This window comes from Pezoporus wallicus, unplaced genomic scaffold (assembly GCF_028554395.1).
Source record: "Pezoporus wallicus isolate ANWC-B61680 ecotype Strahan unplaced genomic scaffold, APGP_CSIRO_Pwel_v1 contig_12470, whole genome shotgun sequence".
Classification (NCBI taxonomy): domain Eukaryota; kingdom Metazoa; phylum Chordata; class Aves; order Psittaciformes; family Psittacidae; genus Pezoporus; species Pezoporus wallicus.
Genome location: NW_026636599.1, coordinates 7,644 through 23,874, shown reverse-complemented (window position 1 = coordinate 23,874; position 16,231 = coordinate 7,644). Strand labels below are relative to the sequence as shown.

The 16,231-nt window shown below is 58.9% G+C and overlaps 1 protein-coding gene across 1 annotated transcript; it reads left to right on the top strand.

The window, feature by feature from the left end:
- Positions 1-229: 229 nt before the first annotated feature.
- Positions 230-15,898, top strand: LOC130594803 (SH3 and multiple ankyrin repeat domains protein 1-like; the record flags this gene model as incomplete). The annotated part of the gene is made up of 10 exons (XM_057400984.1): positions 230-433; positions 2,779-2,850; positions 3,939-4,047; positions 7,346-7,503; positions 9,102-9,269; positions 11,766-11,882; positions 13,063-13,140; positions 13,258-13,324; positions 15,163-15,282; positions 15,888-15,898. Coding segments are annotated over 10 exons (1,104 nt in total), but the record flags the coding sequence as incomplete, so codon positions are not given.
- Positions 15,899-16,231: the final 333 nt, after the last annotated feature.

Below are 16,231 nucleotides of genomic sequence, written 5' to 3'. Positions count from 1 at the left end.
ATTGGCTCCTATTGGCGGTATCACCCTTACGGATACCCCCATTGGCTCCTATTGGCTGTATCACCCTTACGGATACCCCCATTGGCTCCTATTGGCTGTCTCACCCTTAGCGCTCCCCCCAAGCGACCATTATCATTCCCCCCCCCCATCCCCCTTTCTATTCCCCCCACCTCCCCCTTTACCTCTGAGACACCTCCCCCCCCCGACCCCCAACTTTCCCACCCCATAGAAGTGCCTTCGCTTCGACCCCGGCGCCGTGGTGTGGGCGGCCAAGCAGCAGCTCCTGTGCGCGCTGACCGAGGGGCTCCACGACGGCCTCAACTACGGCCTCTTCCAACCGGCGGCCGCGGGGCGCGACGCCAAGTTCCTGGATGAGGAGAGGCCCCTGCGGGACTACCCCCAGAGCTTCGAGCAGGGAGTGCCCTACCTGGAGGTGTGGCAAAGGGGAGGGGCTTGAAGGGGTGGGGTTATGGGGGGGTGGGGTTAATGGGGAGGGGGGGAAGGGAGGATGGGGGAGGGGAAAATGGGAAGGACAGGATGGGGTGGGAGGAGCCAATGGGAAGGGTGGGATGTGGGTGGGAGGAGCCAATGGGAAGGGTGGGACATGGGTGGGAGGGGCCAATGGGAAGGGTGGGACATGGGTGGGAGGGGCCAATGGGAAGGGTGGGACATGGGTGGGAGGGGCTAATGGGAAGGACAGGATGGGGTGGGAGGAGTCGATGGGAATGGTGGGACGTGGGTGGGAGGGGCCAATGGGAAGGGTGGGGAAGATGGGAAGGAAGGGTGGGGAAGATGGGAAGGACAGGATGGGGTGGGAGGGGCCAATGGGAAGGGTGGGGAAGATGGGAAGGACAGGATGGGGTGGGAGGAGCCAATGGGAAGGTTGGACGTGGGTGGGAGGGGCTAATGGGAAGGTGGGACATGGGTGGGAGGGGCTAATGGGAAGGACAGGATGGGGTGGGAGGAGTCGATGGGAAGGGTGGGACGTGGGTGGGAGGGGCCAATGGGAAGGGTGGGACATGGGTAGGAGGAGCTAATGGGAAGGGAGTGCCCTACCTGGAGGTGTGGCAAAGGGGAGGGGCTTGAAGGGGTGGGGTTATGGAGGGGGTGGGGTTAATGGGGAGGGAGGGAAGGGAGGATGGGGGAGGGGAAAATGGGAAGGACAGGATGGGGTGGGAGGGGCCAATGGGAAGGTGGGACATGGGTGGGAGGGGCCAATGGGAAGGGTGGGACGTGGGTGGGAGGAGCCAATGGGAAAGACAGGATGGGGTGGGAGGAGCCAATGGGAAGGTGGGACATGGGTGGGAGGGGCCAATGGGAAGGGTGGGACATGGGTGGGAGGGGCCAATAAGAAGGGTGGGACATGGGTGGGAGGAGCTAATGGGAAGGTGGGACATGGGTGGGAGGGGCCAATGGGAAGGACAGGATGGGGTGGGAGGAGTCGATGGGAAGGGTGGGACGTGGGTGGGAGGGGCCAATGGGAAGGGGGGGACATGGGTGGGAGGAGCTAATGGGAAGGGAGTGCCCTACCTGGAGGTGTGGCAAAGGGGAGGGGCTTGAAGGGGTGGGGTTATGGGGGGGGTGGGGTTAATGGGGAGGGGGGGAAGGGAGGATGGGGGAGGGGAAAATGGGAAGGACAGGATGGGGTGGGAGGAGCCAATGGGAAGGTGGGACATGGGTGGGAGGGGCCAATGGGAAGGTGGGACATGGGTGGGAGGGGCCAATGGGAAAGACAGGATGGGGTGGGAGGAGCCAATGGGAAGGTGGGACATGGGTGGGAGGGGCCAATGGGAAGGGTGGGACATGGGTGGGTGGGGCCAATGGGAAGGGTGGGACATGGGTGGGAGGAGCTAATGGGAAGGTGGGACATGGGTAGGAGGAGCTAATGGGAAGGGAGTGCCCTACCTGGAGGTGTGGCAAAGGGGCGGGGCTTGAATGGGTGGGGTTATGGAGGGGGTGGGGTTAATGGGGAGGGGGGAAGGGAGGATGGGGGAGGGGAAAATGGGAAGGACAGAACGGGGTGGGAGGAGCCAAGGGGAAGGTTGGACGTGGGTGGGAGGGGCTAATGGGAAGGGAGGGACGTGGGTGGGAGGGGCCAATGGGAAAGAGGGATGTGGGTGGGAGGAGCTAATGGGAAGGGTGGACATGGGTGGGAGGGGCTAATGGGAAGGACAGGATGGGGTGGGAGGAGCCAATGGGAAGGGGGGGACATGGGTGGGAGGGGCCAATGGGAAGGGTGGGACATGGGTGGGAGGGGCCAATAAGAAGGGTGGGACATGGGTGGGAGGAGCTAATGGGAAGGTGGGACATGGGTGGGAGGGGCCAATGGGAAGGGTGGGACATGGGTGGGAGGGGCCAATGGGAAGGACAGGATGGGGTGGGAGGAGTCGATGGGAAGGGTGGGACGTGGGTGGGAGGGGCCAATGGGAAGGGGGGAACATGGGTAGGAGGGTCTAATGGGAAGGGCCTGGCCAATGGGAAGGACAGGATGGGGTGGGAGGAGCCAATGGGAAGGGCGGGACATGGGTGGGAGGGTCCAATGGGAAGGCTGGGACATGGGTGGGAGGGTCCAATGGGAAGGGCAGGACATGGGTGGGAGGAGCCAATGGGGAGGGGGCTTCCATACGAAGACGTTGTATTAAGGCTCACGAGGGCCAATGAGGGTGCAGCCAACCTGGATGTGGGCGTGGTGAATGAATGGGCGTGGCCATTGGGGGGGTGAAGGGGGCGTGGCCTCGCTGACCACGCCCCCTTTCGGTGACTCCGCCCCCCCCCAAGTTCCGGTACAAGACCCGCGTGTACAAGCAAACCAACCTGGACGAGAAGCAGCTCGCCAAGCTCCACACCAAGGTGAGAGGTGTGGCCACGCCAGGCCACGCCCCCTGCCCCTCCCCTCCCGAAGCCACGCCCCTTATCCCTTTGGCCACACCTTTGTTGCGTGGCCACCACCAATGCTGTGGCCCTGTGTGATCCCATGGCCCATATTTATACCCCATACCCCATACCTATACCCCACATCCACACCCCACATCCCACACCCCATACCCCATATCCCATGCCCCATACCCCACACCCCATATCCCATACGCCCCATGCCCCATATCCATACCCCTCACCCCATATCCATACCCCACACCCCATGCCCCATACCCCATATCCATACCTGATATCCCCATACCCCACACCCCATACCCCACACCACATACCCCATACCCCATATCCTGTATCCGTACCCCACACCCCATATCCCATACCCCATACCCCACAACCCACACCCCACAAACCCCATACCCTATATCCACACCCCACACCCCACACGCCACATCCCACACCCCACACCCCATATCCCACACCCCATATACCCCACACCCCATATCCACAAAACCCACACCCCACACCCACAACCCACACCCCATACCCCATATCCCATACCCCATCTCCACACCCCATTCACCCCACACCCCACACCCCACACCCCATATCCCACACCCCATATCCCACACCCCACACCCCATATCCCATACCCCACACCCCATACCCTATATCCACACCCCATATCCCACACCCCATATCCCACACCCCACACCCCATATCCCATAACCCCACACCCCACACCCCATATCCCACACCCCATATCCCACACCCCACACCCCATATCCCATACCCCATATCCCATACCCCACACCCCATACCCTATATCCCATACCCCATATCCCATATCCCATACCCCATATCCCACACCCCACACCCCATACCCCACACCCCATACCCCACACCCCATATCCCACACCCCATATCCCACACCCCACACCCCATATCCCACACCCCATATCCACACTCCCCACCCCACACCCCACACCCCATATCCCACACCCCACACCCCACACCCCATATCCACACTCCCCACCCCACACCCCCACCCCACATCCCGTCCCCAGACGGGGCTCCGGAAGTTTCTGGACTACGTGCAGCACGGCTCAGCTGAGAAGGTCGCGCGCCTGCTGGACCGGGGCCTGGACCCCAACTACCACGACTCCGACTCGGGGGGTGAGGGACCCCCAACATGGCAATGGGGGGGTGATGGGGTGGTGATGGGGGGGTGATGGGGTGGTGATGGGGTGGTGATGGGGTGGTGATGGTGTGGTGATGGGGTGGTGATGGGGTGGTGATGGGGTGGTGATGGGGTGGAGATGGGGTGGAGATGGGGTGGTGATGGGGTGGAGAGGGGGTGGTGATGGGGTGGAGATGGGGTGGTAATGGGGTGGAGATGGGGTGGAGATCGGGTGGTGATGGGGTGGAGATGCGGTGTAGATGGGGGGGAGATGGGGTGGTGATGGGGTGGTGATGGGGTGGTAATGGGGTGGAGATGGGGTGGTAATGGGGTGGAGATGGGGTGGTGATGGGGTGGAGATGGGGTGGTGATGGGGTGGCGATGGGGTGGCGATGGGGTGGAGATGGGGTGGTGATGGGGTGGTGATGGAGTGGTGATGGGGTGGCGATGGGGTGGCGATGGGGTGGCGATGGGGTGGTGATGGGGTGGTGATGGGGTGGAGATGGGGTGGTAATGGGGTGGTGATGGGGTGGTGATGGGGGGATGGGGTGGAGATGGGGTGGTGATGGGGTGGTGATGGAGTGGTGATGGGGTGGTGATGGAGTGGTGATGGGGTGGAGATGGGGTGGTGATGGGGTGGTGATGGGGTGGTGATGGAGTGGTGATGGGGTGGAGATGGGGTGGTGATGGGGTGGTGATGGGGGGGATGGGGTGGAGATGGGGTGGTGATGGGGTGGTGATGGAGTGGTGATGGGGTGGTGATGGAGTGGTGATGGGGTGGAGATGGGGTGGTGATGGGGTGATAATGGGGTGATTATGGGGAGACAATGGGGTGGCAATGGGGTGGCAATGTGCTGATAATGGGGTGGTAATGGGGTAATAATAGGGTGATAGTGGGGGTGGCAATGGGGTGATATTCAGGTGATAATGGGGCGGCAATGGGGTGATGAGAGTGATGAGTGGCAATGGGGTGATAATGGGGTGGCAATGTGGTGGCAATGGGGCGATAAGGGGGGTGGCAATGGGGTGATAATGGGGTGATAATGGGGTGGCAATGGGGCGATAAGGGGGGTGGCAATGGGGTGATAATGGGGTGATAATGGGGTGGCAATGGGGCGATAAGGGGGTGGCAATGGGGTGAGAATGGAGTAACAGGGGTGGCAATGTGGTGATAGAGGAGTGATGGGTGGCAATGGGGTGATGATGGGGTGGCAATGGGGTGATAATGGGGTGGCAATGTGGTGATAGAGGAGTGATGGGTGGCAATGGGGTGATGATGGGGTGGCAATGGGGCAATAATGGGGTGGAAATGGGTGATAATGGAGTAACAGTGGGGTTGGTAATGGGGTGATAATTGGGTGGCAATGGGGTGGCAATGGGGTGATGGTGGGGTGACAATGGGGTGATGGGTGGCAATGGGGTGATGATGGGGTAATAATGGGGTAACAATGGGGTGGCAATGGGGTGATAACGGAGTGATGGGTGGCAATGGGGTGATAATGGGGTGGCAATGGGGTGACAATGGGGTGGCAATGTGCTGATAATGGGGTGGTAATGGGGTAATAATAGGGTGATAGTGTTGGTGGCAATGGGGTGATATTGAGGTGATAATGGGGTGGCAATGGGGTGATAAGAGTGATGAATGGCAATGGGGTGATAATGGGGTGGCAATGTGGTGGAAATGGGGTGATAATGGGGTGGCAATGGGGTGATAATGGGGTGATAATGGGGTGGCAATGGGGCGATAAGGGGGTGGCAATGGGGTGAGAATGGAGTAACAGTGGGGTGGCAATGTGGTGATAGAGGAGTGATGGGTGGCAATGGGGTGATGATGGGGTGGCAATGGGGTGATAATGGGGTGGCAATGTGGTGATAGAGGAGTGATGGGTGGCAATGGGGTGATGATGGGGTGGCAATGGGGCAATAATGGGGTGGAAATGGGTGATAATGGAGTAACAGTGGGGTTGGTAATGGGGTGATAATTGGGTGGCAATGGGGTGGCAATGGGGTGATGGTGGGGTGACAATGGGGTGATGGGTGGCAATGGGGTGATGATGGGGTAATAATGGGGTAACGATGGGGTGGCAATGGGGTGATAATGGAGTAACAATGGGGTGGCAATGGGGTGATAACGGAGTGATGGGTGGCAATGGGGTGATAATGGGGTGGCAATGGGGTGATAATGGGGTGACAATGGGGTGGCAATGGGGTGATAATGGAGTAAGAATGGGGTGGTAATGGGGTGATAATGGGGTGATAATGGAGTGATGGGTGACAATGGGGTAACCCTGGGGTCACAACAGGGTGACAATGGGGTGATAATGAGGTGATGGATGGCAATGGGGTGACAATGGGGTGGTTATGGGGTGATGGGTGCCAGGGGAGTGATGCATGACAATGGGGTGATGGGTAATGGATAATGGGTACCACTGGGGTGATGGGATAATGATGGGGTGCTATTGGGTTGAGTCTGGGGTGTCCATGGGGTGATAATGGAGTGATCATTGACAATGGGGTGCCATTGGGTGCCCGTGCGTGCCAATGGGTGCCATTGGATGCCATTGGATGCCATTGGGTGCCATTGGGTGCCATTGGTTGCCATTGGGTGCCATTGGGTGGCATTGGTTGCCATTGGGTGCCATTGGGTGCCATTGGTTTCCATTGGGTGCCTTTGGATGCCATTGGGTGCCTTTGGATGCCATTGGTTGCCATTGGATGCCATTGCGTGCCATTGGGTGCCATTCATTCCCATGGGGTGCCATTGGGTGCCATTCCTTGCCATTGGGTGCCATTAGGTGTCATTGGTTGCCATTGGATGCCATTGGTTGCCATTGGGTGCCATTCATTGCCATGGGGTGCCATTGGGTGCCACTGGTTGCCATTGGGTGCCATTGGTTACCATTGGTTACCATTGGTTTCCATTGGGTGCCATTGGTTTCCATTGGGTGCCATTGGTTTCCATTGGGTGCCATTGGGTGCCATTTGTTGCCATTGGGTGCCATTGGTTGCCATTGGTTTCCATTGGGTGCCATTGGGTGCCATTTGTTGCCATTGGGTGCCATTGGTTGCCATTGGTTTCCATTGGGTGCCATTGGTTTCCATTGGGTGCCATTGGGTGCCATTTGTTGCCATTGGGTGCCATTGGTTGCCATTGGTTTCCATTGGGTGCCATTGGTTTCCATTGGTTGCCATTGGTTGCCATTGGTTTCAATTGGGTGCCATTGGTTACCATTGGTTTCCATTGGGTGCCATTGGGTACCATTGGGTGCCATTGGGTGCTCTTGGGTGCCACAGAGACGCCGCTGACGCTGGCGGCGCAGCGCGAGGGGCCACAGGAGGTGGAGATCATCCGGTTGCTGTGCCTGGGGGGGGCGCACCTCGACTTCCGCGCCCGCGATGGGGCCACGGCCCTGCACCGGGCAGCACGGACCCGGCGGTACCCGGCGCTGCTGGTGCGGGACGGGGGCAACGGGCAACGGGGCGCGGGGTGCAATGGGTCATTGGGTTCACTGGGTGCTGGGGGTCGTTGGGTTCAATGGGTGCTGTGGGTCATTGGGTTCATTGGATGCTCTTGGTCATTGGGTTCAATGGGTGCTGGGGGTCGTTGGGTTCAATGGGTGCTGGGGGTCGTTGGGTTCGTTGGGTGCTCTTGGTCATTGGGTTCAATGGGTGCTGGGGGTCGTTGGGTTCAATGGGTGCTGGGGGTCGTTGGGTTCATTGGGTGCTGTGGGTCGTTGGGTTCAATGGGTGCTGGGGGTCTTTGGGTTCAATGGGTGCTGGGGGTCGTTGGGTTCGTTGGGTGTTGTGGGTCGTTGGGTTCAATGGGTGCTGGGGGTCGTTGGGTTCATTGGGTGTTGTGGGTCGTTGGGTTCAATGGGTGCTGGGGGTCGTTGGGTTCGTTGGGTGGTGAGGGTCGTTGGGGTAAATGGGTGCTGGGGGTCGTTGGGTTCATTGGGTGTTGTGGGTCGTTGGGTTCAATGGGTGCTGGGGGTCGTTGGGTTCAATGGGTGCTGGGGGTCATTGGGTTCATTGGGTGTTGTGGGTCCTTGGGTTCAATGGGTGCTCTTGGTCATTGGGCTCATTGGGTGCTGTGGGTCGTTGGGTTCAATGGGTGCCCTAGGTCATTGCATTAATGGGTGCTCTTGGTCATTGGGTGCTCTTGGTCGTTGGGTTCAATGGGTGCTCTTGGTCATTGGGTTCAATGGGTGCTGTGGGTCATTGGGTTCATTGGGTGCTCTTGGTCATTGGGTTCAATGGGTGCTGTGGGTCATTGGGTTCATTGGGTGCTGTGAGTCGTTGGGTTCAATGGGTGCTCTTGGTCATTGTGGGCATTGGGTGCTGTGGGTCGTTGGGTTCAATGGGTGCTCTTGGTCATTGCGGTCATTGGGTGCTGTGGGTCGTTGGGTTCAATGGGTGCTCTTGGTCATTGTGGGCATTGGGTGCTGTGGGTCGTTGGGTTTAATGGGTGCTCTTGGTCATTGGGTTAATGGGTGCTCTTGTCATTGTGGTCATTGGGTGCAATGGGTCAATGGGTGCAATGGGTCATTGAGTTCATTGGGTGCTGTGTGTCATTGGGTTCAATGGTGCTCTTGGTCATTGTGGTCACTGGGTGCTGTGGGTCATTGGGTTCAATGGGTGCTCTTTGTCATTGGGTTCATTGGGTGCAGTTGGTCATTGGGATCATTGGGTGCAATGGGTCAATGGGTGCAATGGGTCATTGAGTTCATTCGGTGCTGTGGGTCGTTGGGTTCAATGGGTGCCCTTTGTCATTGGGTTCATTGGGTGCTGTGGGTCATTGGGTTCATTGAGTGCTCTTGGTCATTGTGGTCATTGGGTGCTCTTGGTCATTGGGTTCAATGGATGCTCTTGGTCATTGGGTTCAATGGGTGCAATGGGTCCATGGGTTCATTGAGTGCTCCTTGGGTCATTGTGGTCATTGGGTGCTCTGGGAGGGTTCATTGGGTGCTCTCTCATTGGGTCCTCTCTGATTGGGTGCTCTCTCGTTGGGTGCTCTCTCATTGGGTGCTCTCTCATTGGGTGCCACTTGCAGGCGCTGCTGGACCTGGGGGGCTCCCCCAACTACAAGGACCGCCGGGGGCTGACCCCCCTGTACCACACGGCCATGGTGGGGGGCGACCCACGGTGCTGCGAGCTGCTCCTGGCCCACCGGGCCCACATCGGCACCGCCGACGAGAACGGCTGGCAGGAGATCCACCAGGTGCGGGCCGCCGCCGCGCCGTGGGGCACCACGGGGCACTGTGGGGCATTATGGGGCATTATGGGGCATTATGGGTCCTTATGAGGCATTATGGGTCCTTATGGGGCATTATGGGGCATTATGGGGCATTATGGAACCATGGGGCATCATGGGTCCTTATGGGTCATCATGGGTCCTTATGGGTCATCATGGAACCATGGGGCACTATGGGTCATTATGGGTCATCATGGAGCCATGGGTCATCATGGGTCATTATGGTTCCTCATGGAACCATGGGGCTTTATGGGTCCTTATGGGTCCTCAGGGAACCATGGGTCATTATGGATCATCATGGAACCATGGGGCATCATGGGTCCTTATGGGTCATCATGGAACCATGGGGCCCTATGGATCATCATGGAACCATGGGGCATCATGGGTCCTTATGGGTCATCATGGAACCATGGGGCATTATGGATCATCATGGAACCATGGGTCATTATGGGTCCTTATGGGTCATCATGGAACCATGGGGCATTATGGATCATCATGGAACCATGGGTCATTATGGTTCCTCATGGAACCATGGGGCATCATGGGTCCTTATGGGTCATCATGGAACCATGGGGCATTATGGATCATCATGGAACCATGGGGCATCATGGGTCCTTATGGGTCATCATGGAACCATGGGGCCCTATGGATCATCATGGAACCATGGGGCATCATGGGTCCTTATGGGTCCTCAGGGAACCATGGGTCATTATGGATCATCATGGAACCATGGGTCATTATGGGTCCTTATGGGTCATCATGGAACCGTGGGGCCCTATGGATCATCATGGAACCATGGGGCATCATGGGTCCTTATGGGTCCTCAGGGAACCATGGGTCATTATGGATCATCATGGAACCATGGGGCATCATGGGTCCTTATGGGGCATCATGGAACCATGGGGCACTATGGGTCATTATGGGTCATCATGGAGCCATGGGGCATCACGGGTCATTATGGGTCATTATGGGGCATCATGGGTCCTCATGGAACCATGGGGCATCATGGGTCCTTATGGGTCATCATGGAACCATGGGGCATCATGGAACCATGGGTCATCATGGGTCCTTATGGGTCCTCATGGAACCATGGGTCATTATGGATCATCATGGAACCATGGGGCATCATGGGTCCTTATGGGTCCTCATGGAACCATGGGTCATTATGGATCATCATGGAACCACGGGGCATCATGGGTCCTTATGGGGCATCATAGAACCATGGGGCATCATGGGTCCCTATGGGTCATCATGGAACCATGGGGCATCATGGAACCATGGGGCATCATGGGTCCTTATGGGGCATCATGGAACCACGGGGCATCATGGGTCCTTATGGGTCATCATGGAACCATGGGTCATTATGGATCATCATGGAACCATGGGGCATCATGGGTCCTTATGGGTCATCATGGAACCATGGGGCCCTATGGATCATCATGGAACCATGGGGCATCATGGATCATCATGGAACCATGGGGCATCATGGGTCCTTATGGGTCCTCATGGAACCATGGGTCATTATGGATCATCATGGAACCATGGGGCATCATGGGTCCTTATGGGTCATCATAGAACCATGGGTCCTTATGGGTCCTCATGGAACCATGGGTCCTTATGGGTCCTCATGGAACCATGGGGCATCATGAGTCGTTATGGGTCATCATGGGGCATCATGGGTGATCATGGAACCATGGACCCATGTTCTCATGGACCAATGTACTTGTGGACCCATGTCTTCATTGTCCCATGTTCTCATGGCCCCATACCCCATCCCCCATATCCCATATCCCATGCCCCATATCCCATACCCCATATTGCACATCCCACACCCCATATCCCATACCCCATATCCACACCCCATATCCCATATATCCCATACCCCATATCCATGCCCCATACCCCATACCCCATATCCCATATATCCCATACCCCATATCCATGCCCCATACCCCATACCCCATATCCCATATATCCCATACCCCATATCCCATACCCCACATCCATGCCCCATACCCCATACCCCACACCCCATATATCCCATACCCCATACCCCATATCCCATACCCCATATCCATACCCCATACCCCATACCCCACACCCCATATCCCATATATCTCACACCCCATATCCCACACCCCACACCCCATATACCCCATACCCCATATCCCATACCCCATGCCCCACACCCCATATACCCCATACCCCATATCCCACACCCCATATACCCCATACCCCATATCCCATACCCCATATACCCCATACCCCATATCCCATACCCCATATACCCCATATCCCATACCCCATACCCCATATCCCATACCCCATGCCCCACACCCCATATACCCCATACCCCATACCCCACACCCTATACCCCATACCCCATATCCCATAACCCACACCCCACACCCCATATACCCCACACCCCATACCCCATACCCCATACCCATGTCCCTACCCCAGGCCTGCCAGCACGGGCACTCGCAGCACTTGGAGCATTTGCTGTTCTATGGGGCAGAGGCGGCGGCTCAGAACGCATCCGGGAACACAGCGCTGCACATCTGTGCCCTCTACAACAAGGTGGGATATGGGGTGTGGGGTGTGGGGTGTGGGATATGGGATATGGGGTATGGGATATGGGATATGGGGTATGGGATATGGGATATGGGGTATGGGATATGGGGTGGGGTATAGGATATGGGGTATGGGGTATATGGGGTATGGGGTGTGGGGTGTATGTGGTATGGGGTGTGGGATATGGGGTGTGTTGTATGGGGTGTGGGGTATAGGATATGGGGTATGGGATATGGGGTATGGGATATGGGATATGGGGTATGGGATATGGGGTGTGGGATATGGGGTGTGGGGTATAGGATATGGGGTATGGGATATGGGGTATGGGGTACGGGATATGGGGTATGGGATATGGGGTGTGGGGTGTGGGGTATGGGATATGGGGTATGGGGTACGGGGTGTGGGATATGGGGTGTGTGGGGTATGGGGTGTGGGGTGTGTGGGGTGTGGGGTATGGGGTATGGGGTATGGAATATGGGATATGGGGTGTGGGATATGGGGTATGTGATATAGGATACAGGGTATGGGATATGGGATATGGCGTATGGGGTACGGGGTGTGGGATATGGGGTGTGGGGTATGGGGTGTGGGGTGTGTGGGGTATGGGATATGGGGTATGGGGTATGGGATATGGGGTATGGGGTATGGGATATGGGGTATGGGATATGGGGTATTGGATATGGGATGTGGGATATGGGATATGGGGTATGGGGTGTGGGATGTGGGATGTGGGATATGGGATATGGGGTATGGGATGTGGGATGTGGGGTGTGGGATATGGGGTATGGGATATGGGGTGTGGGATATGGGCTGTGGGGTGCAGGATGTGGGGTGTGGGATGTGGGATATGGGATATATGGGATATGGGATATGGGATGTGGGGTGTGGGATGTGGGGTGTGGGATGTGGGATATGGGGTATGGGATATGGGATGTGGGGTGTGGGATGTGGGGTGTGGGATGTGGGATATGGGATGTGGGATGTGGGATGTGGGGTGTGGGATGTGGGGTGTGGGATGTGGGATGTGGGATATGGGGTATGGGATATGGGATGTGGGGTGTGGGATGTGGGATGTGGGGTGTGGGATGTGGGGTGTGGGATGTGGGGTGTGGGATGTGGGATGTGGGGTGTGGGACAGTGCTCCGGGCCCTGTGCTGCCATGGGTCCATGGGTGCCGCTCCCCCAGGAGAGCTGCGCCCGCATCCTCCTGTACCGCGGGGCCAACAAGGAGGTGAAGAACAACAGCGGGCAGACCCCGTTCCAGGTGGGAATATGGGGAAGAGCCGGGAATGGGGGGGGGGGGGGGAGCACCCCAATGGGACCCCATGGGTGTCCCCAGACCCCTCCCCCCCCCCCCATATCCCATCCCCATCCCCCCCAGGTCGCCGTCATCGCCGGGAACTTTGAGCTGGGGGAGTTGATCAAGAACCATCGGGACAGCGACGTGGGTGAGCGGGGATGGGGGGTGGGGGGTATGGGGTGGGGGGGGGTGTAGGATATAGGGTATGTGGTAAGGGTATGGGGTTGGGGTGGGGGGGGTGGGGTATATGGGGTATGGGGTATATGGGGTATGGGATGTGGGGTGTGGGGTGTGGGGTGTGGGGTGTGGGGTATATGGGGTGTGGGTTTTGGGGTATGGGGTGTGGGGTATGGGGTATGGGATATGGGATATGGGGTGTGGGGTATGGGGTATGGGATATGGGATGTGGGGTGTGGGGTATGGGGTATGGGATGTGGGGTGTGGGGTGTGGGGTATAGGGTATGGGGTATGGGGTATATGGGGTGTGGGGTATGGGGTGTGGGATGTGGGGTATGGGGTGTGGGGTATGGGATATGGGGTGTGTGGTATGGGGTATGGGATATGGGATGTGTGGTGTGGGATATGGGATATGGGATATGGGGTATGGGGTGTGGGGTGTGGGAGATGGGGTATGGGATATGGGGTACAGGGACATGGGATATGGGGTATGGGATGTGGGGTGTGGGGTGTGGGATATGGGGTATGGGGTATGGGATGTGTGGTATGGGGTGTGGGGTATGGGGTATGGGGTATGGAATGTGGAGTATGGAATATGGGATATAGGGTGTGGGGTGTGCGGTATGGGGTATGGGATATGGGATGTGGGGTGTGGGGTGTGGGATATGGGGTATGGGGTATATGGGGTGTGGGATATGGGGTATGGGGTATGGGGTGTGGGGTGTGTGGTGTGGGGTATGGGATGTGGGGTGTGGGGTGTGGGATATGGGATGTGGGATATGGGGTATGGGGTATGGGGTATGGGTATTGGTAAAGGGTATGGGTATGGGGTATGGGATGGGGGTGTGGGGTATGGGGTATGGGTATGGGTGTTGGTATTGGGGGTATGGGTCTGGGGCATAGGATATAGGGTATGGGGTATGGTGTGTAGGGTATGGGTATGTGTATTGGGACAGGGTGTGGGTCTGGGGTACATGTATAGGGTATGGGGTGTGGGATATGAGTTATGGGGCATGGGATGTATGGGATATAGGCTATGGGATATGGGGTATGGGGTGTAGGATAAGGGATGTATGGGGCATGGGGTGTGGGTATGAGAAATGGGATGTGGGCTATGGGAACAGGACACAGGCTTATGGGGCCAAGGGCGTATTTGGATATGGGACATGGGGCATGGGAATAGGGGGCTATGGGGCCATGGCGATACGGGAATGGGGTTGTGGGGAGGGGCCTCCTCCCGTCCCCCCATCTCCCCCATTGTAAACCCCATGACCCCCCCATCTTCCCCTTTGTACCCCCATCCCCCCCATCTCCCCCTTTATACCCATCACCCCCTCCCCCCATCTCCCCCTTTGTACCCCCCATGACCCCCCCATTCCCCCTCCATCTCCCCCTTTCTACCCCCCTCCCATCCCCACCATCCCCCCCCACCATCCCCCCTCCCCCATCTCCCCCTTTATACCTTTACCCCCCTTTGTACCCCCCATGACCCCCCATCCCCCCCATGACCCCCCCATCCTCCCATCCCCCCTTTGTACCCGCATGACCTCCCATCCCCGCCCCCCTCCCCCCATCCCCCCCCCCCTCCCCCCCTTTTTACCCCCGTACCCCCATCCCCCCATCTCCCCCTTTTTACCCCGATGACCCCCCTATCCCCCCTCTCCCCATCCCCCCCTTTGTACCCCCCATGCCCCCCCCATCCCCCCTCCCCCCATCTCCCCCTTTATACCCCCCATCCCCCCTCCCCCCTCCCCCTTTATACCCCCCATCCCCCCCCCCCCCCATCCCCCTCCCCCTCCCCCCCCCCAGTTCCGTTCCAGGAGAGCCCCCAATTCACCTCCCGCCGCCGCGACCCCCCCCGGGGCCTCCCCCCTCCCCCCCAGCGCCTCCTCCGGGCCAACAGCGACTCGGGGGGGGGGGAGGGGCCGGGCTCCCTCCGGGGGGGGGCGGGGGGGGGATGCTTCCCGATTGGATGCTCCGGGGACATCCCCCCCCCCCCCCCCCCCCCAGGCCACCCCCGGGGGCCCTCCCCCCCCTTCCTCAGTGCCCCGCCCCCCCCCGCCCCCCGGCCCCCCCTCGGGGACCCTGCGCAGCGCCAGCAGCCCCCGGGGGGCCCGGACCCGCTCCCCCTCCCGTGGGAGACACGCGGAGGAGCCCCGGAGGGCGAGGGGGAGGGCAAGGTATGGGGGGGGGGATGTGGGGTTATGGGGTGTGGGGAGTGGGGTTATGGGGGGTTATGGGGTGTGTGGGGTTATGGGGGGTTATGGGGTGTGGGGTTATGGGGGGTTATGGGGTGTGGGGTTATGGGGGGTTATGGGGGGGATGTGGGGTTATGGGGGGTTATGGGGTGTGGGGTTATGGGGGGTTATGGGGTGTGGGGGGTGGGGTATGGGGGGGATGTGGGGTGGGGGTGTGGGGTTGGGTGGGGTTATGGGGTGTGGGGTGTGGGGGATGGGGGGGGGATGTGGGGGGGGGTGTGGGGTTATGGGGGGGGGGTGTGGGGTTATGGGGGGTTATGGGGTGTGGGGATTGAGGAGTGAAGTGAGCGCTTATGTGGTGAACTCACGGGAGAGCATGGCGGGTTGGGGTTATGGGGGGGGGATGTGGGGTGTGGGGTGTGGGGTTATGGGGGTTATGGGGTGTGGGGGGGGTGTGGGGTGTGGGTGTGGGGTTAAGGGGTGTGGGGTTATGGGGGGTTATGGGGTGATTGGGGGGTGGGGTGTGGGGTGGGGTTATGGGGGTTATGGGGTGTGGGGATGGGGGGTCCCTATGGGGGGGGATGGGGGTGTGGGCTATTATGGGGGTTATGGGGTGTGGGGATGGGGGGGGGGGTGTGGGTTATGGGGGGGGTTATGGGGGTTGTGGGGGTGGGGGGGGT